Source organism: Balaenoptera acutorostrata, unplaced genomic scaffold, assembly GCF_949987535.1.
Source record: "Balaenoptera acutorostrata unplaced genomic scaffold, mBalAcu1.1 scaffold_1085, whole genome shotgun sequence".
Taxonomy (NCBI): Eukaryota; Metazoa; Chordata; class Mammalia; order Artiodactyla; family Balaenopteridae; genus Balaenoptera; species Balaenoptera acutorostrata.
The window spans coordinates 19,291-46,790 of NW_026646787.1; the positions used below are offsets into that span (position 1 = coordinate 19,291).

General features: G+C 42.5%; 1 protein-coding gene across 2 annotated transcripts; it reads right to left on the reverse strand.

The window, feature by feature from the left end:
- Positions 1 to 17,599: 17,599 nt before the first annotated feature.
- Positions 17,600 to 22,463, reverse strand: LOC130707026 (diphosphoinositol polyphosphate phosphohydrolase 3-beta). Of its 2 annotated transcripts, none has more exons than XM_057539669.1 (2): positions 21,821 to 22,463; positions 17,600 to 17,686 (listed from the first exon to the last, which is right to left on the reverse strand). In XM_057539669.1, coding segments are annotated over exons 1-2 (495 nt in total). In that variant the 5' UTR covers positions 22,315 to 22,463; the 3' UTR covers positions 17,600 to 17,685. The 2 variants fall into 2 exon arrangements, with proteins under 2 accessions (XP_057395652.1, XP_057395651.1); XM_057539668.1 differs by having other exon boundaries at positions 17,609 to 17,686; positions 21,775 to 22,463.
- Positions 22,464 to 27,500: the final 5,037 nt, after the last annotated feature.

Sequence of the window (27,500 nt, forward strand, 5' to 3'; positions counted from 1 at the left end):
TGTGTAGCCCCAAAGAAAACTGTGTACTAAAACTGTGCATGGGGCTTCCCTGGTGGCGCAGTGGTTGAGAATCTGCCTGCTAATGCAGGGGACACGGGTTCGAGCCCTGGTCTGGGAAGATCCCACATGCCGCGGAGCGGCTGGGCCTGTGAGCCACAATTACTGAGCCTGCGTGTCTGGAGCCTGTGCTCTGCAACAGGAGAGGCCACGATAGTGAGAGGCCCGCGCACCGTGATGAAGAGTGGCCCCCGCTTGCCACAAATAGAGAAAGCCCTAGCACAGAAACGAAGACCCAACATAGCAATCAATCAATCAATCAATCAATTAATCAATAAAAAATAAAAATCTAAAAAAAAAAAAAAAAAAAAAAAAAAAAAAAAACTGTGCATGGAAAAGGGAACACTGTTCAAAAGTGAATTTCCATGGTGTTTTCCCTGGAAACCACTGCCCAAAATGTACTGTGTTATATGTTCACTGACTCATGGGCAAAAGCCAACAGGCTGTCAGTGTGGTGCCTGGCAGTAGGACGACTCTCAGCCTCTGTAGAGACAAACACTACATGGCAGCAAAGTGTACAAGACCCACAACCCCTGCATGTGTGTGTGTGTGTGTGTGTGTGTGTGTGTGTGTGTGTACACATTTTCACCTATTTGGCCTATGCAAAGATAGATGGTCATGGAGAATGACAATGGATTATTGTAAGATTAACCAGGTGGTAACTCCAATAGCACTTCAATTCTTTTGGAGTGTAGCGCACCTGTTTATGGGTCACACTTTGTACCTCACCTTTAGGGGCCTGCTGAGAATTGAGCCTAGTTATAGATGTAGAATCAAAGAGGGGTGCTGGGGTGGGTCTTGAGGAAAATCATCTTTGTCTTGCATGGCAACTGCCTAGAGTGAAGACATTACAGTTTCCTCAGGCAGTGCAGCGTTAATCTCCTCAGATGGGGTGGAAGAGCTGCTAACACTGGCAGTGGGAAAGCTGTTACCACTAGGGGTGGGGAGGCCGCTTCTACTGCAGATGGGGAGGCTGCTTTCATTGACAAAGCAGACATCAGAATTTAGGGACTGCACATCCCCGATTTCATCAAGGTCTTCCCACATGTTCCCATCCCAACTTATAAAATCCCATTCTTGCTCAACATCATTAATCATTAGAGAAATGCAAATCAAAACTACAATGAGATATCATCTCACACCGGTCAGAATGGCCATCATCAAAAAATCCAGAAACAATAAATGCTGGAGAGGGTGTGGAGAAAAGGGAACACTCTTGCACTGTTGGTGGGAATGTAAATTGATACAGCCACTATGGAGAACAGTATGGAGGTCCCTTAAAAAACTGCAAATAGAACTACCATACGACCCAGCAATCCCACTACTGGGCATATACCCTGAGAAAACCATAGGTCAAAAAGAGTCATGTACCAAAATGTTCATTGCAGCTCTATTTACAATAGCCAGGACATGGAAGCAACCTAAATGTCCATCGACAGATGAATGGATAAAGAAGATGTGGCACATATATACAATGGAATATTACTCAGCCATCAAAAGAAATGAAATGGAGGTATTTGTAATGAGGTGGATGGATTTAGAGTCTGTCATACAGAGTGAAGTAAGTCAGAAAGAGAAAAACAAATACAGTATGCTAACACATATATACGGAATCTAAGGAGAAAAATAAAAAGGCCATGAAGAACCTAGTGGCAAGATGGGAATAAAGACACAGACCTACTAGAGAATGGACTTGAGGATATGGGGAGGGGGTGGGGTGAGATGTGACAGGGTAAGAGAGTGTCATGGACATATATACACTACCAAATGTAAAATAGATAACTAGTGGGAAGCAGCCGCATAGCACAGGGAGATCAGCTCGGTGCTTTGTGACCACCTAGAGGGGTGGGATGGGGAGGGTGGGAGGGAGGGAGATGCAAGAGGGAAGAGAAATGGGAACATATTGTATATGTATAACTGATTCACTTTGTTACAAAGCAGAAGCTAATACACCATTGTAAGGCAATTATACTTCAATAAAGATGTTTAAAAAAATCCCATTCTTTCCTAATCAATGCCCTCACTTTAACGGTAGACACCCTGTGATGCTGGGAGTTCATGTTGCAATTCAGCTAATTACTGGATGAGATTCTATGTTTGATTTTCAGCAATCTCAGTGCTGCAACAGCAGGAGATTAGGGTCTCCTTCTCGGCACACATAGAAGCTTTCAGATAATTTATGTGGTTCTGGAGTTGGGAATTTGAATTCCCTGAGCCCATCCTTTTCTTGCACTGCTTTGTCCAATGACATTAGGAGCAACCAGCCAACCTCACTATATTCACTAATTTTCCAAAAATGTTCAAAAGTATAGTATAGATAGTCACCCAGCCTCTTGCTTCTTGTAAGTGGTGGATTAGGAACATACAATACAGATATTTTACATATCTGTATTGCCATATCATACCATGTTCTATCAGTGTTCTCTTTACTACTAGAAATAGTCATTAGTATCTTTAAATTTAATAAGTATAGAGAGCCAGTTCCAGAAATTCTGGGCCAATTCAGAAAACTCATTCTTACTATCTATTCCTCTACAACCACTTTCAGTACCAAAATCTTTATTAGTCAGGGTTCTCCCGAGAAACAGAACTAATAGGATATTAATTACTTAATTAAGAGGAATTGGCTGAAGTGATTATGGAGGCTGAGAAGTCCCTCAATCTGCCATCTATAAGCAGGAGACCCAGGAAAGCTCTGAAGACCTGAGAACCAGGTGGAGCTAATGCTGCAAGTCTTAGTCTGAGGGCAGGAGAAGACTGATGTCCTATCTAAACTAGTAAGGCAGAGAGCGGACAAATTCTCCTTTCTTCCGCTTTTCTTTTTTCTACTCAGGCCCTCAACAGATTGGATGATGCCCACCCACATTGAAGAAGGCAATCTGATTTACTCAGTCTACCAATTCCAATGTTAATCTCATTCAGAAATACCAACACACATACTCAGAAATAATATTTAGCCAAATATCTGGGCATCCTGTGATCCAGTCAAGGTGACACATGAGATTAATCATTACACTGACCAAATCTACAGTACCCATAAAAGGACACCTGGATACAGCATGCATCTGGATATAGCATCGCACAGGGTATGGTAATTCATCCACAATTCAGGGCTAGGTCCAAAAAGCAAAGCCTAGTGTTTCCAGAACATGAGGCCAAGAAGCCTGGTAAATGTGCCCAGTTTGCCAGCTACACAGTTGCGTGGCAAAGGGAGCTTTGGAGCACATATCCAGAGGTACTAAACCTCGCCAGTCCTGGCAAATAGACTATATAGCCCCAATACCCTCCTCTTGAGAATACCACTGGGCATTGACTTCATAGACACTTTTTTCAGAGTATGGCATTGCCATCCCCATCCACTTAGCAAGAGGGAACCATACTATTCAATGCCTCTTAGATGGACTCTGATACATGTTTTGGTTCTCTAAACATGTGATTAGACATTGGTACTGTCTTCACAGCAAAAATAAGTAAACAACCCCCCTCAAAACAGTGGGCAGCTATATAGACATCCTATGTACCTTTTATGCCCGATATCATGCCCAGGCAGTAGGTAAATTGAAAGATAAAATGAACTCTAAAAAGAAAAGGTGAAAAAGATAACTGGATAACCAAGGCTCCTCAGCTCCCAGTGGAAGACACACTTAAGATAGGCAGTTTGGGCTCTAAATATGGTAATTCCTCAGAAGGGTACCTCCCATTAAATAAAATGCTTAATTATGAGGTTGGGGAGGGGAGGAGGAGGCCCAGACTGGCTGTAAGAAAATCCAAACCACATAATTCACTCTTCTCACTCTATCATTTTCACCACTATACCTACTCCTGGGAAATCAGGCTACTAGAATTTGGAAGAAGGAAGAAGATGTGGAGGTGGGAGACTCTAACCTGATGCTTCTTTGGCTGCCTGGCTATGCCTACTGAATTTTGGCAATTGTGGATATTGATAATAATAATCATAAATATGAGGTGATAACCTCTAATAGGTGGGAGATAATCTCAGATGATACAAAAAATATAAAGAAATTTCTGAACCACATAGGTATGATGTCGGGGATATGGTTCGGGTAAGACATTGGGGGGATTGGAAAAAATGGTGAAGTGATTGCTGCAGGAACCAGACACACCAATCATGTGGCTGTGGAAAGAGAATAACAACCCTGGCTGGTGAGGAGAGAAAATCTTTGACCCTGGGTGGTCAAGGGTGGGGAAGAGGACATTAATTTCTCTCTCTCTCTTAGTTCTTATTCACAGTGCATCTGGTCAGTTTAACACAGACTGCTGCCATCACTTATAACTTAACTTCTGACCAAGAAAGAATCTTAATCTAAGAACTGTCAGAAACCTCCCAATACCCACTGACTCCACAAAGAACAGCCTTCACTTGAAACAAAGAACAAGATTAACATTCTGGACACTGATATGATTCTTTTTATCCTTATGCTGTTATTGTTGGACTCTTTTCTATGCTTTTACATATTTCACTGGCTTGACTGCAGCTGGCTGAGGTCTCTTCTCTCTAGATGGGTCCAATCATCTTACTAGGAGTTATAGTTGTGGTCACTCTTGCCCAATGTTGCCTAAGTCAAACAGAACAGACCTGGTACAAGCCCCTATCAGTACAGTTAATTGAGATTTCTGATTGGGTGGTGTAATAAAGAGTCTGACTCCATTTTTTTAAAGTAGTTGACTGCTGACCCTCTTTTTCATCTATGCACATTTGGGCAAGCTGATAAGAAACCTGAGTGCACCCTCCATTGATGCTGATGGGAATTTCAAAATATGCAAGTCCCTGGTCACCCTGGCCCTACCCCCTAACCACAGTAAAACCTCGTAGCCAGTCTTCTTATTTTGCTCTCTTAAGACATTTTCAGACCTGGCTGGGAAGCCCACCCACCTCTCCTTCAAAATCTTCATTATGTGAATAATAAACCTTTGAATACTCTCTTGGTGTGTATGTGGCATCTTCTGAACGTAATTTGGGGTGGGGGTCCATCCTGTGTCTTCAGAGTGGGCCCAACTATTGCCAATGTGAGCAGCATAGTCTACAAGATGTTTTGTCTTGTCTTGGCTTGCTAACTGGCTCTGCTGCCTGATGGAAAGTGTACAATTTTAGATGCTACTTACTGGCTGGCTTGTCTTTTGAGTTGTCCTTGTTTGTGTTGCATTTGTTAAGTTCTACCAAGTTTCTGTTATAGATTTAACCAACGTAAGTTGAAAGTTTTGATAAGTAATTGGTATTTAGGGAATGAATTTATGGAATTGATGCCCTCTTTAAAATAGCTGTGGTCCAGACCCATCTATGACCCAGGTGTCTTAGAATGAATGGTGTGTCTCAAATGCAGAATAAGCTGTCACTGACACTAGGTTCAGGGGAATGACTTTTACCCTGTGACCAGTTAGTTGTATATCTCAATCAGGCATTGGTTCCCCTTCTATAAAGCACTCAGGGGAAAGACTATAGCATGAGCAATATATGCAATATATGGATTGGTCAAGTGGTCACCTGTGTGGAGGAAGAACAGTCACTATTTGAGGAGCAGTTGCTGTTGGAAGAATTCAATTTTTGAGGTCCACAACCCTAAAGGCAGATGGATCACTAGGATGCTACAAAATGCTTTTGCTTCTGCTGCTGCCTATGTGTCACCAAAAAAGATCCTGATCCTGAGGATAATATGGAAAAACACCAGTGACACTCCTGTAACATACCAAGATATTAATATAAACCCAACTTAAGCTCAGGGTCCTTAAACCTTAAAAAGCAAATATTGCCTAACCCTGATAATACAATTTTGAGGCTCTCTGATAAAAGAAAGTTATAAATAGATAGTATATGCAGAGAGAGAGAAAGAGAGAGAAGAAGAAGAAATGAAAAGTGGATATAGGAGGAAGAAAAAACAACTGAAACAAAGGTCCAGAATCTGACCCAATTGGAAATTCAACATTTACTAAGTGAATTCATACAAGAAAAAGATAAAGGGGCACTGACTGGCTTTTGTGCTTCTACAACATAAGTACTGAATTAACTTTAACAACTGCTGAAATGCAAAATTGGCAAAACTTCATGGCCCCACTGGCTTCTATAACCTTGTGAGCCAATTCCTTTAATAAATCTCCTACCATATATATATGGTACACACAGATTTTGGTAAAGAGTGGTTCTAGAAGAACAAAACCTTAAGCATGAATCTTCTGAGTTAGTTCTGGGGTTTTGGAATTGGCTCTCTAATCCGATTAGACTTAAAAGCCCTAATGACTCTATTTCCAGGAGTAAAGAGAGAACTGATAATCCCTGGCATTATCTGGCAAAAGCCTGAGGAAACTATAATGGCCTCCCTGGAGGAAACTGTCATATAAGACAATGTTGATTCTCCTCAAGACTCACTCCCACTAATGCTCTTTGCTTCTAGACCTATAACTAGACACAAGTCCCAGCAGGCCCCTAAAGGTCTGGTACAAAGTGTGACCCATGAGGAGGTGTGCTACACTCCAAAAGAACTACTTGAGTTTTCTAAGTTATGCAGACAGAAATCTGGGGAACATATGTAGGAATAGATACTAAAAATATCCATGGAATATGCAATAACGGTAGAAGGAACATATAGTTGTGTTAGGCTAAATTTATTGATATGGGTCCACTAAGCAGAGATTCTGCTTTTAATGTTGCATCTCAGGGAGTTAGAAAGGGCTCTAGTTTGGTTTGTTGGCTGAAACATGGACCAAAGGTGGCCCACAGTGAGTGAACTGGAAATGCTGGACCTGCCTTGGTTTAATGTAGAGGAAGGGATTCAAATGTTTAGGGAGATTGGAATGTTAGAATCATTTATGACCTACTCACCTAAACTGGGGAGGGTCCTGAAGCCATACCTTTTACCAATACTGTGAGAAATAAGTTTGTGAGGACAGCCCCAGTATCCCTGAAGAGCTCTGTGAATGCACTTTCTTTTTAGGCCACACATCACAGTAGGAACTGCGGTCACTGCATTGGAAAACCTAAATGCAATGGGAGTAATTGGATCCATGGGTGTCAGGGGCCAAGTGGTGCCACTCATCCACCAAAGGCAAAGTAGGTGTGGTTGCTGTAATGGACAACAGAGTCAAAGCAGTAATCAGAATAGTCTGACTCATGCAGACCTATGGCATTGGCTAGTTGATCATTGTGTTCCTACCAGTGAAATAGGAAGTCTACCAAATTCTTACTTGATTTGTATAAGCAGAAAAGTTCTAGGCCAAGTGAACAAAAGTCTGGTCTGAATCATAAAAACAGAGTTGTGGTCCTTCAATCAATTCCCAGTTTACAGGCCTAGAAACCCCTGAATGAAGGGGAGACTGGAACTCCTTGAGGAAGGACCCTGGTACACTACCAAAAATTTATAGTTAATCTTTTTCCCAGCCTTCCCCAAAGAGATCTATAGTCTTTTAACTGGGTAACTGTACATTGGAGAAAAGAAAATAATCGGACCTTTCAGGAACTACTGGACACTGGCCCTGAACTGACACTGTTTCCAGGAGACTCGAAATGCCACTGTGGTCCACCAGTCAGAGTAGGAGCTTATGGAGGTCAGATGATAAATGGAATTTTAGTGCAGGTGTGTCTCACAGTGGGTTCAGTGGGCCCCCAAACCCATACTGTGGTTACTTTCCCAGTTCCAAAATGAATAATTAGAATAGATACACAGTTGATCCTTGAACAATGCAGGGGTTAGAGGTGCCAACTCACCGCACAGTTGAAAATCCATGTATAACTTTGGACTCCCCCAGAACTTAACTACTAAGAGCTTACTGTTGACCAAGAGCCTTACCAATAAAATAAACAGTCGATTAACACAATTTTGTATGTTATATGTATTATATACTGTATTCTTACAATAAAGTAGGCTAGAGAAAAGAAAATGTTGTTAAGAAAATCATAAGGAAGAGAAAATACATTTACGGTACTGCACTGTATTTGTCAATACTTAAGTTTATGTCGTCTGTTTACAAGATGAATCATCTGTCTGTCAGTACCTACATTAATATTGTCTTATATGATACAAAACACTGTAACACTGTAGATGTTATATGTATTACTAACACTAGACATCAAAAATGAAAACAAAACGTGAAAAAGGAATTCATATTTATTTACAGGTATAATGATTCATGCATTGATAATGAAGAAGCAGCAATATGATTGCTTTATGGTAGCCTAGCCTATACACTAATGAATGGTTATAAAATTTTTATGGCATTCAGTATTTCAGTTATGTTCATAGTACAGTATTGGAAACATTGTCATATTAAAAAAAAACCACCCCGGACTTTCCTGGTGGCGCAGAGGTTGGGAATCCGCCTGCCAATGCAGGGGATGCGGGTTCGAGCCCTGGTCCGGAAAGATCCCACATGCCACGGAGCAACTAAGCCCGTGCGCCACAACTACTGAGCCTGCGCTCTAGAGCCCGCGAGCCACAGCTACTGAGCCTGTGTGCCACAACTACTGAAGCCCGCACGCCTAGAGCTTGTGCTCCACAACAAGAGAAGCCACCACAATGAGAGGCCCGCACACCGCATCGAAGAGTAGCCCCCGCTTGCCACAACTAGAGAAAGCCCCTGCGCAGCAACGAAGACCCAACGCAGCCAAAAATAAAAATAAAATAAAATATAAATAAATTTTTTTAAAAACCACTTGTGATAATAGGCTGATTCGCAGTTTCTCCAATCACGAAAGGGAGAGGAATATCGTACAATAATGAAATTCTTTGAAAGCAAAGTTATAAAACAGCAAGAAAACTAACACTTTATTAATTTTATATTAAATAGCACTCACCTTATGCGTATATAAGGATAGGCTATCCACTTCAATACTTCAATACAAGCCTTGCACACAATGTTCTAAATGTATATTTTCGTATATTTATTTTAAAAAATCCATGTGTAAGTGGATCCTACAGTTCAAACCTGTGTTGTTCAAGAATCAACTGTACTCAGCAGTTGGCAGAATCCCCACATTGGTTCCCTGACCGGTGGTGTGAGGGCTAATATGGTGAGAACAGCCAAGTGGAAGCCACTAGAACTGCCTCTACCTAGGAAAATAGTAAACTAAAGGCGGTACTGCATTACTGAGGGATTGCAGAGATTAGTGCCACCATCAGTGACTTGAAGGATGCAGGGGTGGTGATTCCCATCACATTCCTATTTGCCTTGCCTATTTGGCCTGTGCTAAAGATGTATGGATCTTGGAGAATGACAGTCAATTGTCATAAGCTTAATCAGGTGGTGACTCCAATAGTAGCTATTGTACCAGATGTGGTTTCACTGTTTGAGCAAATTAACACATCCCTTGGTACCTGGTACACAGCTATTGATCTGGCAAATGCCTTTTTCTCCATGCCTGTCAATAAGTTTCACCAGAAGCAGTTTGCTTTCAGCTGGAAAGGGCAGCAATACACCTTCACTGTCCTACCTTCACAGGTACACCTTCACAGGCCTATATCAGCTCTTCAGCTGTATGTCATAATTTAGTCAGCTGTGATCTTGTTTGCCTTTCTCTTCCACGAGATATCACACTGGTCCATTATGTTGATGACATTGTGCTGATTAGATCTAGTGAGCAAGAAGTAGCAACTACTCTAGACTTATCGATAAGACATTTACGTGCCGTGAAGTGGGAAATAAATCTGACAAAAATTAAAGGTCATTTTACATCAGTGAAATTTCTAGGGGTCCAGTGGGGTGGTGCATGTTGAGATATCCCTTCTAAGGTGAAGGATAAGATGTTGTATCCCGCCCTCCTACAACCAAAAAGAGGCACAATGCCTCTTGGGCCTCTTGGGATTTTGGAGGCAACATATTCCTCATTTGGGTGTGTTACTCTGGGCCATTTTCTGAATGACACATAAAAGGTACTAGTTTTGAGTGGGGCCCAGAACCAGAGAAGGCTCTGCAACAGGTCCAGGCTGCTCTGCCATTTAAGCCATATCATCCAGCAGATTCAATAGTGCTTGAAATGTCAGTGACAGATAGGGATGCTGTTTGGAGCTTTGGGCAGGCTCCTCTAGGTGAATTACAGCACAGGCTCTTAGGAGTTTGGAGTAAAGCCCTGCCGTCATCCACAGATAACTACTCTCTTTTTGAGAAACAGTTGTTGGCTTGCTGCCAGGCCTTAGGAGAGACTGAGTGCTTAACTATGGCCACCAAGTCACCTTCACGGTGGAAATGACCCACCAAGCCAAGTTGGGCATGCACAGCAACACTCCATCATCAAATGGAATTAGTACATATAATACATGATCGGGCCTGGGCAGGTCCTGAAGGCACAAATGTCCACAGTCCCCAGTCCTCCTACGCTACATTCTCTGCCCCAGACTGCACCTATGGCCTCATGGGGAGTTCCCTACGATCAGTTGACAGAGGAAGAAAAGTCTCGGGCCTGATTTATAGATGGTTCTGTACAACATGCAGACACCACCCTAAAGAGGACAGTTACAGCACTACAGCCCCTCTCTGGGACATCCCTGAAGGACAGTGGTGAAGGAGATTCCTCCCAGTGGGCAGAACTTTGGGCAGTGCTCCTGGTTGTTCACTTTGCTTGGAAGAAGAAATGGCCACACATGTGATTACATATCGATTCATGGGCTGTGGCCAATGGTTTGGCTGCATGGTCAGGCACTTAGAAGGAACATGATTGGAAAATTGGTGACAAGGAAATTTTGGTAAGAGGTATGTGGATAGACCTCTCTGAATGGGCAAAAACCATGAAGATATTTGTATCCCATGTGAATGCTCACTAAAGCATGACCTTAACAGAGGAGGATTTTAATAATCAAGTGGATAGGATGACCCATTTTGTGGACACCAGTCAGCCTCTTTCCCGAGCCACCCATCTCATCGCCCAATGGGCTCATGAACAAAGTGGCCAAGGTGGCAGCAATGGAGGTTGTGCACAGGCTCCGCAACATGAACTTCCATTCATTAAAGCTGACCTCGCTATGGCCACCAACAAATAACCCATCTGCCAGCAGCAGAGACCAACACTAAGCCCTCTCTACAGCACCATTCCCCGGGGTGATCAGCCAGCCACCTGGTGGCAGGTTGGTTACATTGGACCACTCCCATCACGGAAGGGGAAGCATTTTGTCCTTACTGGAATAGACACTTACTCTGGATGAGGGTTTGCCTTCCCTGCACTTAGTGCTTCTGCTAAAACCACTATCCATGGACTTACAGAATGTCTTTCCACCATCATGGTATTCTATATAGCATTGCTTCTGATCAAGGAACTCACTCCATCGCAAATGAAGTGCAGCAGTGAGCCCACACTCATGGAATTCACTGGTTTACCATGGTCTCCACCATCTTAAAGCAGCTGGCCTGCTTTGGAATGACCAGCTTTGGAATATGGAATGGCCCTTAGAGGACCCAGTTACAGTGAGTAACACCTTGCAGGTGATAATACCTTGTAGGGCTGGGCAAGCTCCTCCAGGAGGCTGTATGTGCTCTCAGTCAACATCTAACATATGGTGCTGCTTTTCCCATAGCCAGGATTTATGGGTCCAGGAATCAAGGGGTGGAAATGGCACCTCTAGTGACCCATTAGCAAAATTTTTGCTTCCTGTTCTCATATTATGCTCTGCTGGCCTAGAGGTCTTAGTTCCTCCAGCAGACACAACAATGATTCCATTGAACTAGAAGTTAAGACTGCAACCTGTCCATTTTGGGCTCCTTATGCCTCTGAATCAGTAGGCAAAGAAGAGAGTTACTGTGCTGGCCGGGGTAATTGATCTTGACTACCAAGGGGAAATTGGGCTGCTATTCTATAACAGAGGTAAGGAAGAGCATGTCTGCAATACAGGAGATGCCCTAGAGTATCTCTTGGTATTGTATGTCCCGTGATTCAAGTAAATGGAAAGCTACAACAACCCAATCCAGGCAGGATTAGTATTGGCCCAGACCCTTCGAGAATGAAGGTTTGGGTCACTACCCCAGGTAAAGAACCACAACCACTTGTGGTGCTTGTTGAAGGCAAAGGGATTATGGAACAGAGGAAGAAGGTATTTATGAATACCAGCTGTGACCACATGACCTGTTACAAAAATGAGGACTGTAACTGTCCTGAGTATTTCCTCCTTTTTTGTTATATGTTTATGTGTATGTTTGTGTGTGTATAATACCTTTCTTTCCTTCCCTCTGTTAACCCCTTATCATGTAACATAAGATGGATTCACTTTATATCATAGTATTTAAGTATTGTTATTAACTTTGCATCATAGTATTTTAGTTACGGGATATCAAGAAGAAGAGTAAACTTGACTCAAGGACTTTACCTTCTCTGCTGGGGAAGGACTTAGTGCATTTTTGGTGTACGCAGGATCCTTGTATCATGTTAGGTGGAAAGATGACCTTGTTACTGTCTTCATTTGGAGAGTAAGTATGACTTTAGGAGATGTGTACAAATGCCGAGTTGACCGGGCTGGGGGTAGATTTGTGATGGTTAATTTTACGTGTCAACTTGGAGGGTGTTTTGGATGATATTAACACTTAACTCAGTGAACTCTGTGTAAATAGATTGCCCTCCATGATGTACGTGGGCCTCATCTACTCAGTTGAAGCCTGAATAGAACAAGAAGAACAACCTCCCCCAAGCAAGAGGGAATTCTCCAGCAGGCGACCTTCAGACTTCATAATGTACCATCAGCTCTTCTGGGTCTCCAGATTGCCAGCCTTTGGACAAAAACTGCACCACTGGCTCTCCTTCATTTCTCAGCTGCCAGCCCACATTGCAGATTTTGGATTCACTCGTCTCCAGAAATGTGTGTGGCTGTGCATTACAACGCTCACTTCATCCTCACCCTCTAACTGCAATAAAAATCCAAGTCAGTCTCCTTTCCTGTTCTCTCAAGACATTTTCAAACCAGCTTTGGAAGCCTGTCCTGCTCTCTCCATAAAGCCTTTTTTTGTGAGTAATAAATCTTTGAATATCCTCTTGGTGTGTTAGTAGTATCATCAGTCTTGACATCTGAACCAAATTTTGGACGGAGGTCCATTGTGTCTTTAGAGTGCCCACGACTGGTGGCCTCTGTTTACAGAAAGACTTCCTAGCTGGACATGTGAAGGGAAAGTGGAGTTGTAGGGGAATGGCTCCTCCATGGTGGCCTGACACCCTTGCATGTCTCCACATAGGCTTGAACTGCAGCTAATCTGAGTCTTGGTTAAATGCCTCATGACCTCCCAGAACATGAGGAGATGGAATGCTGTAAGGAGCCGCTACAAGGCCATCTCCCACACATCTCCTCTAGGAGTCTGCCATGAGGCAGTTTCTCATCACATACCAGTTTCTGATGAGGTATGGGGCTTTCTGTCCTGTGCCCCTTAGAACAGACCTGCAGAACATAAAAGCACTCAGCTGCAGTCTAGATGTGGCTGTTCGGTAATGGAGTATCCCAAAACTTGCATTACCATCACACAGCCCCCTTTGTTTCTTTGTTGTCTTTTAGGGAATGTGGGGCAAGGGCCTGGGGAGCTGGCACCTTTGGCTCATTTTTCTCTGCACTGTATATTTAAGTAACAAACTGTCTACATCTAAAAGTAGCTCATTGTATCTTTACCAGTCCAATCAGTCAGGTCTTGGCCTTGGCTTGTCTGGTATGTGTGAATTTGTTACCATATAATCCTGACTGTTAGTTATATCTTTCACCCATAAAATAAAATAATTAGCATACTTGTATTCATTCAACAGTTCTTAATCTTAATAAATACTGAGGGCTTACTATTTCTTTCAATCATTTGTATTTGGGAAGCCTTCAGTAAATTATCAAATGCAGCTGTGGGGCCAGTTCACCACCTGAGCGAATATCCCATAGTACTTTATGAAGCTAAGAAGTTACGAATAATTGGTACGGGAAGATTCTGAAAAATGGAAGCATCATTTATAGACAAAATATTTTTCCCAATAAAGAGAAATTGGAGTACAAACCACAGTCTTATGGTGTTTTTCACATTTCCAGTAAACAGATACCTGGTAAAAAAACAGCAATATATTTTTGACATGTAGGACGTATGACAATCATTTATATAATAAAAATGTTAGGAGGACCTGTGGGGCACCATGTTCCAGGCTCTGTGCCAGACTCTGGGGACACAGAGACAACCTAGTCTGGGTCACAGAGCCAGGAGACCTCAGAGTTTAGAAGGTAGAGACATGCAGGCTAATAAGTATAATTTTGATAAGAACTATCAAATAACAAAGCAATGGGGTACCTGGGAACATCAGAGTATACCTCACCCCAGGAGATCAAGAAGGGTTTTTCAGAAGCAGTGCTGTTTACAAAGGCAAGGGCTATGATTGTCCCCATTTTTCAGATGAGAAAACTGAAGATTAGGCAGGTAAAGTAACTTGGCAGAGGCCACACAGCTAGCAGATAGGCCAACTTTGAACCATGGCCTGTTGGACTCTAAACCACTATTTGTTGTAATTACAACCATCACCTACCATTCTATTCCCCTAGCTCTGTTTGCCTCCAAATTAAAAAAATCTGCTAAAATCAGAGTAAACTCAAGTTAGGAAAAAACTTCCAGGAAAAGATGAATGAAAAACTTTTTGTAATTTTTCTGTTCCTTCTAACAGGGGAACCTTGAAAGTGAAAGCTCTGCCCAGCTGTGAGCAGTAAAGGGCTCTGAGGTAAACCTTTCATCTCCTCTCTTCCAGGAAACAGTTGTTTCTGGGGGAACTGCTTGCTCTTGTGATTGGAACACAACCTAGAGGACAGTAAGGAGTAGAATGGGCAGCTTCATCTTCATAGCCCTTCACACTTATGAATTTATTTATTTTATTTATTTTTGGCTGTATTGGGTCTTTGTTGCTGTGTGCAGTCTTTCTTTGGTTGCAGTGAGGGGGGGCTACTCTTCATTGCGGTGCCTGGGCTTCTTATTGCAGTGGCTTCTCTTGTCATGGAGCATGGGCTCTAGGCGCACAGGCTTCAGTAGTTGTGGCACACAGGCTCAGCAGTTGTGGCTCACGGGCTCTAGAGCACATGCTCAGTAGTTGCGCCGCACGGGCTTAGTTGCTCCGCGGCATGTGGGATCTTCCTGGACCAGGGCTCAAACCCGTGTCCCCTGCATTGGCAGGCGGATTCTTAACCACCGTGCCACCAGGGAAGTCCCTTCACACTTATGAAGGTGTTTATCTTCCCTGGAAGGGACCTCCAATGTTGTTCTCACTTTCTGCCTGCTGCTCCTTGACCCACAAAATAAGTCAGGACAGACCCTATGTTTGTTGATTTCAGTACAGCTTCATTAACTCTGACCTAGAAGGTTTTAGCCTTTACAGAATTCTAAGCACATTCAAAACTGAAGGAATATCTGCAGTCTGTGAAACACAAAATCGTTCACTGCAGTCAAGAATGTTAACTACTTACTTTCCTGTGTCGCCTACCTTCAAGTATAACTTTAAAATTAATGAATGTGTAACTAACACATTCTACAGCCATTATTCTTCTAAAAAACTATTCAAAAAAAGCATTTTGTGGATTTTTATAATTCCATAAATTTGCTCCCTGGAGACTTCATCCCTTTGATTTTCACATTGATATGAACTGGACTTAAGTGTTGTCAAAAATCTTGCTAATGGAATATTACTCAGCCATAAAAAGAAACGAAATTGAGTTATTTGTAGTGAGGTGGATGGAGTTAGAGTCTGTCATACAGAGTGAAGTAAGTCAGAAAGAGAAAAACAAATACAGTATGCTAACACATATATATGGAATCTAAGGAAAAAAAAAAAGGTCATGAAGAACCTAGTGGCAAGATGGGAATAAAGACACAGACTTACTAGAGAATGGACTTGAAGATATGGAGAGGGGGAAGGGTAAGATGTGACAGGGTAAGAGAGTGGCATTGACATATATACACTACCAAACGTAAAATAGATAGCTAGTGGGAAGCAGCCGCATAGCACAGGGAGATCAGTTCGGTGCTTTGTGACCACCTAGAGGGGTGGGATAGGGAGGGTGGGAGGGAGGGAGATGCAAGAGGGAAGAGATAGGGGAACATATGTATATGTATAACTGATTCACTTTGTTATAAAGCAGAAAGTAACACACCATTGTAAAGCAATTATACTCCAATAAAGATGTTAAAAAAAAAAAAGAGAACATGAGGATCCATTCCCATTTTCCAACAGACATAAATAAAAATTTAACTCTTCCTATTTCCATGGGCCAAATTGAGAATAAAACTCCTAACAATGGTCTGTAGCAAGGGAAACAGTAACTATTCCAGGGTATGTTGCCCCTCTCTTTTTGGGCATTTGACCTCTTGGGCCAGAAATGGCACCCCAGAGCCAACATTTACTAAACAATCTAAAATTTTTCTTCTTCTCAATGCCTCAAATATTAGCTTTAATAAGAATTCTGATAACTTTTTGTTAACTTTTTATTATGGAAAATGTCAAATATACAAACGTGGAGAGAAACATATATAATGAACCATCATTTAACCATCACCCAGCTTCAACAATTATCAAGTCAAGGCCAATCTTGTTTCATCAATATCTCCAACACAATTAACATCCAGACTTATTATTCTGAAGCAAATTCCAGACATCATTTCAACTGTAAATAGTTGAGAATATATCGCTTAAAGATAAGGACTCTTATTTTCAACATAACCACAATACTATTATTCCAACTAATATCAAATATCAAGTCAAGTTTCAAATTATCCAGATTGTCTCAAAATGTATTTATTTTACAGTTTAGTCAAATCAGGATCTAAAAAAGATCCATATATTACAACTGGAAAAAGATCCATATATTACAACTGGTTAAGTCTCTTAAATCTCTTTTTAATCTATAGGTTCATCCTCCATTTCATTCTGGCAATAATTTACTGACGGTACTAGGTCATTTGTCCTGTAGTTTCCTGTAGTCTGGATTCTGCTCATATCATCTCTGTGATGTAGAGTAATGTTTCTCTGTTCCCTGTATTTTCTACAGATCAGGAGTTATGACTAGAGGCACAGTCAGATTTAGGTTAAAAAATATGAAATATATTTTTTCATAGGTAGTGCAGTGTACTGCCATTAGCAGGCACATAATGTCTGGGATGACATAGACATATGAGTAAGAATTTTTGCTTTCTAATATCTCACAACTGCCTTTAAACACCTGTGTGACACCTGATGTATAAAAGCCACATATAAGTTAAACAGACAGCATTTGCTGTACTAACAGCAGATTAGAAGGTAAATGCTTTACAACTCAGTGTCATTACAAAATATTAATTTTTTAGACAAACCTTCAGTGATGTCTACCATATTTCTAGTAATGTCTTATATGCTAGATATATAAAAAAAGACGAAGGAAATAAGGTCTTTGCACTCAAGGTCACATAACCTGGTGGGAAATACTGACATATAATCATAAAAGCACAAAAAAGGCCATAGGTGCCAAATTAGAAGTCTGTACAGATATAGTAGTAGTGCAACAACCTGGAGAGTAGTCATTGTAATAAACAGGGAGGAAGTGTCCAAAAGGATAGGACGAGCTGTGTCCTTGGGAGTGTGAAAGAGCTCACCTGTCTTCACAATTCCATTCATCATAGGGTTCACATACTTGATTCTTTCAAAGTAAATCTGAACAACATCTATGCCATTCACCTAAAAAAAAATATCTCATTAATAGTTTTATTGGTTCATCAATTCCTCTAGTCAACAAATATTTACTGAAGTATGGTTCATCAACCACTTTTTATTGGAAAAGCCTTCAGTGAATTATCTAATGCAGTTCCACTATAAGGCAACATGAGAGCCTAAGGAATAACAGATTGTCCTAGTTAAAATATAAAGCTAATAAATCAATACACTAGTATTACAGTGTTATAGAAAACACTAGTAGTAGACATTTCTAATCTGTGGATCAATGACAGATGTCTCCAAATTTAACCACTGTTCTAGGCTCTGAGGATATGGGCAGGATTCAGGCTGAGTCCTAGTCCTCAAAGAGTTCATAGTCTAACAGGCCAAACAGTCAATCAGAAAGATGATTACAATACTAGAACGATGCTGAAAATATTTCCTGTTTTGCTTGGTGCTTCCACAAAAGGAACCCTGAAAAAGAAAACTCTGGCCAGTTGTTAGTACTATAGGCTTAAAGCAGCATTTTCACCTTCCTTTTCCCAGTTAACAACTATTGATGGAGGAATCGCTCTTTCTTCCACCTAAAGGGAAGTGAGAGGAGCAGCTCCAGCTTCAGAACCCTTTACCCATCTGTCCCAGAAGGGCCCTCTAATGTTGCTAGTACTTTAGAAGCTGCCTATTCCTGTTGCTTACACGCGTGTGAGCCCGTGTGCACGCACACACACACCAATATTTATTTGATGTTTCTAAACACAAAAATGTTGAAATATTTATAGTTCTTTTAAAATTAAACCATACAACAGAATTCAAAATATTTATAGCCACTCCCATCCCTTTCAGAGTTACTTCTTTCAACAGTGATCTGATCAGCAAAACAGGTTTCTTAGAAAATATAATATATTGGGCATCCAGGGAAACGATATATCAAACATATCAATATTACCTTTACTCCAACATGTCTTCTTAAAACTTTTGTTAAGGCACTTGCCCAGTTTGGGGGGAAAAACCTAGTCTTTAAAAAATATGCTGGAAACAAATTTCTACCTCATGTCTGAAAGTCTTAATTATCTTTGATCAATGCACTGTTTCCTTTCTGGAGGGAATGAATTGAAAGATTCATCTGTACATTTTTAGTGTAATAATCTTATAAATAATGCATGGGTGCTATGTAATGACTGTAGGAAGAAAATTCCAACTGTTGATGGATCAAGTTCTTGGAGGATGGAGGTTAACTAGATACCATTTGGTTTGTTACCTCTGTGTCAACTGTTTTAAGCTGAATTCTTTGGATTTCTCTTTTAAAATGAAAGGCTTTTTAGGTTCTTTCATTTAACTTTTTCTTGACTGAACTCCGAAAGCATAGCAAGAACTGCCCATGTGAATTTGAAAGCTTAAAGTGTGATAACTGTAAAATGTTCTTTTGCAATTTAGAAATGAAAGGAATCTTACAGATCGCATAAACTGAAGATAACTGGGAACTGAAGATAATCCTAGCAAGTGATAGAACTCAATACAAATCTTTCAGAATTAAATACAGCAAATATCTGCAGGCTAACAAGAGTTGATTAACATCAACACTGTACTTTTCACATTTGTCAAATACAAGTTGAAAAGTCAAAACAAGATGGTGCATTATTATCTCTAAGGATGCCATGTACAAGTTAAACCTCCCAGGTGCTTGTAGCAACATTTTAGATGGAGGCAGTATTATATATGAAATGGTCATAAAACAATAATCCAATTTCATGCTGTTACTGTATACTTTGAAAAATTTCAGGTTACTGAGAATATCATTCATTGATTTGGATTGTTAGAATAGGAAACGTCAACTTGTGGGATTTAGAAAGTTTATTTAAAAAATAAGATATCTTTCTGTACAAAAACATATTTTTGAAACACATATTTGATAATTCTACATAATTTCGAATATGAAATCATATAATTTGTTTTTAAAAGCTGTTCATTCTCTACTCATTCCTTTGGCAACGTTAGTTTTGTCAATTACAATACGTACTTTATTTAGACATATTTCTATATAGCAAAGATCTTATTTTAAAAATTGGCACCAAAGTTGAAAAAGAAAACGTAGTGATATTCAATTCTACCAGTGATTGTGTTCATTTTAAAAGGTTGATTTGTAGAAGAAAAAAGTGTTTAAATTACAGTTATTATCCACTTATATTATTATTGATCTGTAGAATATTTTTAAGATGTTAAACGTTATATATAGAAAGACATCCCCCACCCATACTCTTTTCACAAAGTAGGCTTTCCCTCAACCTTCTTGAGAAAAGATCAAGAGTTCCAAGTTTCTAAACTTTCAAAATTTTTTAATACAGAGTGCATTAACAGTGACCCCCCCCAAAAGTTAGTTGACTGACACAAAATATCTATCAATAATGATTAAGAAATATGACACATTCTAGGTTGCCCTAAAAATTAAAAATGATCTTTCTACGTACCAGTACCCACTTCATGAAGTAGGCTTTACTCTACCTACTTACTATGGCTAGGGGAATAAAGGTAGTTCCAAAAGAGACCTATGCACTTTAGATAGGATCCCTGATTTCAAGCAAGTACTGAAGCAAACGTAAGCGCTTTTAACTTGGCACCCAAAAAAGTCTGTCATGTGACACAAAACCTTTATCCTAAATCTTTAGGAGAGATCGGCCAGGCATCCTAACAGTTTGAGAAGTCTGTAGCAGCTGAATATCAAGAAAGCTAACTCACTCAACTGGGATGTAATTACCATATAATACTCTAGTCCTTTGGCTACTGGTATTCAGACAAGTTTAAGTGGACTATCACAAATTCAAATATGCGACTTTCTTTCAAAGACTAATTTGTATTGAGAGAACCATGTTGTTCTAGGGCACTGAGAAAGGAGCAATGGGAGTTGGAAGTTGAGCAGGCTAAATCACACTCGGAATACAGTTTTCATAATATGTACATATCAGGATATGTACATAACAATACCTTCCCGAGAGGGCGTTTACTCTATAAAATAATATTTTGCTAAGCTACATTCAGGCTAAATGGGAAATGGCCATTTCAAGTAAGAAGTAAAAAACTACCAGTTGTGAAAATGTTCTGAAAATCGAATTATCTACATATGAATTAAGCAGTTTCTGAAAAGGGCAAATTAGATCACATATCTCAAGATAAAATTATTGTTCAGTGTGGAAAGAGCACATGATGTAAAATTTCCCTGGTGGTGGAGTGGTTAAAAATCCGCCTGCCAATGCAGGGGACACAGGTTTGATCCCTGGTCCAGAAAGATCCCACATGCCGCGGAGCAACTAAGCCCGTGTGCCACAACTACTGAGCCTGTGCTCTAGAGCCCACGAGCCACAACTACTGAGCCTGCGTGCCACAACTCCTTAAGTCCGCATGGCTAGAGCCCGTGCTCCGCAACAAGAGAAGCCACCGCAATGAGAAGCCCGCGCACCGCAGCCAAGAGTAGCTCCCGCTCGCTGCAACCAGAGAAAGCCCGCACGCAGCAACGAAGACCCAACGCAGCCAAAAAAAAAAATTCTTAAATACTTCTCTGAAATTCAACACTGGTCCTTCAAACCAATTCCCATCACAGAAGGGCTTGCTGACAAGGGCTAATGCTGTGAATGAGAAAACAACTTAAGAGGAAAAATTAATGAAATTGCCACACAACCAAGGTGATCAGATTTTAAACGCCTTCACTACAGAAAAAACCACAAGACTGGTACCAAAAGTGCACATACACACACAGACGCAGACACATACGGACAGACACACACGTGTGAACTGTAAAAAAGAAACACAACATGTATACACGTGTACACACACGCACACACACCCGCCCCCCAAAGACTGGGTCAGCAGTTAAGGCACCTTTATAAAAAACAAACAAACCAAAAAATACCATGTGGCTTTGGCTTTCCGAAATGTGTTACAGTGCTACCAAGAAGCGATTCTGAAAGCATCTGAAAAACGTGCAAAATGTCTGAAAACAGTGCCTGGCAACTGAGACAGTTTGCAAGCGTGATTCAGAGGTCTGCCAAGGAAACAAAAGAAGCCTCCCTCCTCCCGGTGAGACCGCACACGGCACCAGGGGTGCTCCGGGCACTATTTACCGTCAGGTAGGTGGAAAGCAAGGGTCTGTGCAGGAGCGGTACATACTAGGAATCGCTCTCTGGCAGGGACGGGGCCATGGAGTTTCCACTGGTTGGGGAACCGCCCAGCTTTAGTTTTTGCAGATATTCGGCATGCACGGGCTTGTGGCACTGGAGAACCTTGATCGCATCTTCGATTTTGAACCACTCTCGCTTCCTCCCAATGCTAACCGAATCTTCCCAATCCTCCAGAATCTCAGTGACAGTCAGTACATACACGTACGTTCTGTGCTTGCGATCTTGGTTCTGCTCGAAAATGCCCAGGAGCCGGCCTAACTTCCCCTTGACTCCCGCCTCTTCGTACACCTCGCGGACGGCAGCACCGCCCGGCTCCTCCTCGGGCTCCACGCCCCCGCCCGGCACGATCCAGCGGTCCGGGTACCGACTGCTACTCACTAACAGCACCTCGTCCTCGCGCTCGCTCCGGAAGCACAGGCACGCCGCCCGCTTCTTGAACCCCTCCGGGTCGTAGGTCCGCGTCTGGTTCGGTTTGCACTTCATCCTCGAGGCCGCTCGCCGCTGCTCGGGTCCCCGCTGCCGCCGCCACCGGGCCGAGGAACTCCGAGGTGCCGCGGAGAGAAAGGGCCGCGGCGAGGGGCGGTGAGAGAGAGGCGTCTCAGCCCGCGAGCCCCGGGAGCTCGGGGAAGATGAGGCGGGGGCGGGGACGGAGGCGGGGGCGCGCGAGGTACGTCAGTCGGTCCTTCCCCCCGCGCGGCCGGGGGGTCCCGGGCGCAGACGCCTGAGTGGAGGAGGCGCCGCCGCCACCGCCCCCATCCCCGCCTCCGCCCCGGAGCCCGCCACTCTGCGCGGAGCCCACCGGCGTCTCCGGTGCGCGTCCCCGTCTCTCCCTCCTTAGCCGCCGGGGCCGAGGTTGAGCGAGGTGAGGCGCATTCGCGGACGCGTCCGCGTCCCCGGGCACGTGCGCGTTCCCGTCGGAGGGCGTGGGGCGGGGGTCTCGCGGCTCCCGCAGCGCGCGGCGCCTGGGGCGCACTGCGCAGGCGCCCCGCACCTCCGGGCTGGGAATCTCCGTCCCCCGGGGTGAAATGCACCGCCTTGTGACTTGGGCCAAGCTTGCCTCCACGTGTGCCTTCGAGCCCGACGTGGCTGTGGCGCGGTCGGACGCTTCTCCTCACCCTCCCCACCAGGTTGCAGGCAACACACACGCAGTCGTTTTACACACAGGACGGACGGTCAAGTGCGTATGGTCCTCGTCATCACCCATAAGGTAGAGTACCGGCTTACTTACAGGAAGGCCCCGGTTTTGTCAAGACGATCCTCGGTATTCTTGACAAAACAGTACCTAATCTTTGCTGAGTCATATCATGCAGTTTTGTTTCTTCAACAGGTTCTTCACCTTGCCAGGCATCTTGGCACAGCCCATAAGTGAACACCTTTCTTGAACCCCTATTGACATCTTACCTAACCTCTGGTCCTCGGTTTCGTCAGCAGTAAACTCCTCACCTACTTGGTTCAGACCTTTGCACTTTGGGTCATGTTCACCCAACAGCTGGAGAACCACCCAAAGCAGTGCTTTATTAAATCCCAGGAATCTCTCCCCTCCACGCACTCCACCCTTGTCTCTCTTTCTCATTGAGAAGTACTGGTTGAGGCTTTGGGAAACGTGCCTCTGGCAATCCCTTCATATTTTGCACTTTGATTTTTAGGAGCCTCCTGGCCTGGGACTCCAGCAAGGCCACTTGGTGCTCTCTCACCTCTGTCTGGTCATCCTGTCCCCTTGGCCAAGAAGTGGCCCTCCCACAGCCCCAGATGTAACAACCTAAAGCCTTCCCCCTCCTTTGTATTTTTTCTTATTGTTTCCCTGCTCTCACAGGAACCTATGGAGAAGACCTCTGATATCCCCTCCCTTTTGCCTTATTGCGACTTAGGCATCTTTGTCTCTCTCTCACCCACAGACCCTCTGCTGGCATCAGGCAAGCAGGATCACAACAACTCACTTTTCCAGTGAAATAATCCATTCATCAAGGGGAAACTGAATCGGAAAGGTATGTGGAAAATGGTTATGAAACATACAGTCCGGTTTTTAAATAACAAGTTAGTTCAGCTTGCCAGGGTCTGTTCCACGCCGTGTATATCCAAATAGCTCATAAAAATGATTCTGTTCCTGGTGGCAAGACTACCCTCAATATCTAGAGCATAATATGACAAAAATATATGGGCATAATATAATAAAACTGTATGAAGAAAATGATAAAATGGAGAAATGAAGAGAATGACCTCAACCAATAGCGATACTAGTGCTAATGAGCATATTTTACCGATATATGGATCATTTGGAGGAAGGCAACATACCATGATTAAAAACAAACTAGGAGGACTTCCCTGGTGGCCAAGTGGTTAAGACTCTGCGCTTCAATGCAGGGGGCACGGGTTGGATCCCTGGCTGGGGAACTGCCTTATGCCGCGAGGTGCGGGCAAAACAAACAAACAAACAAACAAAACAAAACAAAAAACCCCAAGACACTAGAAAAATAGATTTCAGCACAGGCTGTGTACCTCAGTGTGCCCATACTCACAAATACACAAATGATGTTAAACAACTAGAAACAAAATCCATTATAGTCAGGATCTAGGCAAATATACCAATTCTCACCCATATTATTACATATCATTTTAGATTTTCTTTCCCGTGTAATGAGATTGTAAAGAGAAAAAAGCCTACCATTTTGGTAAAGAAGACAAAATTGTCATTCTTAGCAGATGGTAGGAATATATTCTTGGGAAACACCTAAGAAACGATGTAAAAATAAATTTCTTTAAATGGTAGAAGTTAATAAACATTAACATTTAAAATCCCAAGAGCTTTCATGTATGCCAGCAATAACCCTGTAGAAAATATAATGGGGAAACGATGACATCACAGTAGCAATATCAACCACTACAAAGTAAACAAAATACCGAGGGATCCTAAAAAATATGGTTAGGGCGTTGTAGTAGAAAATGATAAAACTTGTACTCAACTCTAAAAGATATTTGACTAAATCAAGAGGAACTTTAGCGAAGCTGGGAGATTGGGCTGGTGTCTGCAGGGAGGTGTGGACCAAACAGGCCCCAGCCACATGACAAGTCTGCTTCACAGTTACCAGGTACTATGTCCTTGTCTCACAAGAGGTGCCGTTTTATAGTCTGCTGCATCACTCCCACATCAGATTATGCCTATGCAATATGTCTGTGCCGGGGGTGGGGCATATTTATTGGAAGGGGGAGGAGAAGCAACATTATAATACGGAAGGAGGTAGAGACTGAGTTCCTCCTGGCAAAGTCATAGCATGTTTCTGGATAAAGAGATCCACAGGTTGTAGGTTTAGTGCAATGCCAAGGAAGTTTTCAAATTAGTTTTTTTCCAAATTTCATAAAATAATTTTATTTTCCACCTGTTAAAACAATAGGGCAAGACAGTCTTAACTTTTTCTAAAGAAGAGTAGAAATCTTTTTTGGGAGACTAGCACTCTGCTGTCTGGTTTATCTATAGTTCATTGCTTCTCCGCTGATGAACAGGGTTGTTTCATGAGCCACTGTGGTAGCAGACTGTTACAGCAACAGCTGTGATAACGTGCATGCCTCCCACATTGTCCTTGGCCTTGGCATGGAGCTTGCTTTGTGCCATGGGACCACAGCAAGTGTGAAGCAAGCAGAGAATTGAAAAGTGCCTGTGCACTGGGGTTTGCCCTCTCTTGCTGCTCTTGAAACAAGATGACAACAATGTGAAGAAGCCTGGGCTAGGTGAATGATGAGAGATCCACAGTCCATGCATCGCCTTCACCCCACCTTACAGTGGATCCTTTGCCAGAAATGTAGGTGAGACCATCCTAGACCATCCAGCCCCCAGCAGAGCCAGTTAGCCGATAGAGCACCGACCACGGATGCATAAGTAAGCCTTCTGAGAAGAGCAGAAGGACCAGTCACCTGAGCCCAGCTGAAGTCGTTGAGCTGCAGAATTATGAGCAAAAGAATCAGTTGTTTAAAGCCACTAAAATTCGGGGTGGTTTCTTATACATCAAGAGCTAGCTGACACCACCATTAACTGCCATCCATCAAAGTCCAACCAAAAATAAAGTATGTTTCCCAGTAGAAATTCCACCTCTTCTTGAAGAGGTTGCCGTTGAACTTTCCCTGGAGTCAGAAGGAAAGGGATGAAGTTAAGACGTGTAATGTTTGTACGTGTCAGTCTTTGTGCCGGACCCTGTGTTGAGCCCTGTATCCTGTGTAACTGACAGCCCGTTAAATCCTAAGGAGTCAGTTATTATTTCCGTTTCGTAGAAGAGAAGGCTTAGAGTGGAGTTAGTATTTGAATTCTAGTCCTCATGTCTCTATAGCTGTGCTCTCACAAAGTCACCATGTCTTGTCAAAAGGATTCTTTTTATCAAGAGCTACGGTTTGTTGCGGCGTTTTTAAAAATTTATTTTATTGAAGTGTAGTTGATTTACAACGTTGTGTTTGTTTCTGCTGTATGGCAAAGTGATTCAGTTATGCATATGTATACATTCTTTTTCATGTTCTTTTCCATTATGGTTTATTACAGGATATTGAATATAGATCCCTGTGCTGTACAGTAGAACCTTGCTGTTTATCCATTCTATATATAATACTTTGCATCTGCTAATCCCAAACTCCCAATCCATCCCTCCCCCAGCCTCCTCCCCCTTGGCAACCACGAGGCTGCTCTCTATGTCTGTGAGTCCTTTTGTGTTTCGTAGATAAGTTCATTCGCGTCATATTTTAGGTTCCACATATAAGTGATAGCATATGGTATTTGTCTTTCTGTTTCTGACTTACTTCACTTCGTATGATAATCTCTAGGTCCATCCATGTTGCTGCAAGTGGCATTATTTCATTCTCTTTTGTGGCTGAGTAGTGTTCCATTGTATATAGGTACCACATCTTCTTTATCCATTCCTCTGTCGATGGACATGTAGGTTGTTTCCATGTCTTGGCTATTGTGAAGAGTGCTGCAGTGAACACTGGGGTGCACGTATCTTTTCAAGTTATGTTTTTCTCCAGATATATGCCCGGGAGTGGGATTGCAGGATCATATGGCAACTCTGTTTTTGGTTTTTTTTGAGGAACCTCCATACCGTTTTCCATAGTGGCTCCACCAGTTTACATTCTGTTGTGGCATTTTTGGATGACGTTCAGAGTTGGCTTCTTAGGTAAGGTGTTCACTTGCTAAGGGTCACTGAGTTCAAAGGAAGCTATTTCCGCTCTGGATGTTCTTCTCCTGAAAACTATAGTGAAAAGCCCACCTGAGGGCCCATCTCACTCCCACCAATGAAGGGTGTCACCTTGACATGTTACTTCACAACTTGAAGTTCAGTTTCCCCTGCAAGCATAAAATGGAATTAGCGTTACAGAGAAGAAGACGTTCTATTTTGTCATCATCCTGGGCATCGATTTTGGTTTGTCGAGGGTCCGCTTTATGCATGTAATATTTATTTACCAGCAAAATTGAAAAATGAGTATCAAAATCTTCTTTCAACAGATTAAGAGACAGGCTGAGATGGGTTTAAGTAAGTGAGGCAGCAAGTGATGGAGCTGAGTCACACGCTGGTCTGCCTGACACCAAAGGTAATCTTCCCTTCACTGTGACAGATTTCGCGTGTGTTGAGAGTTGCTGAGATACACACACAGTACATGTCATTCCTTGTGGCACAGACTTCCTCCGCTCTCAC

Excerpts from the sequence above, each read along its gene's own strand:
- LOC130707026 (XM_057539669.1), bottom strand. The coding sequence starts at position 22,314 with ATGAAGTGCAAACCGAACCAGACGCGGACCTACGACCCGGAGGGGTTC.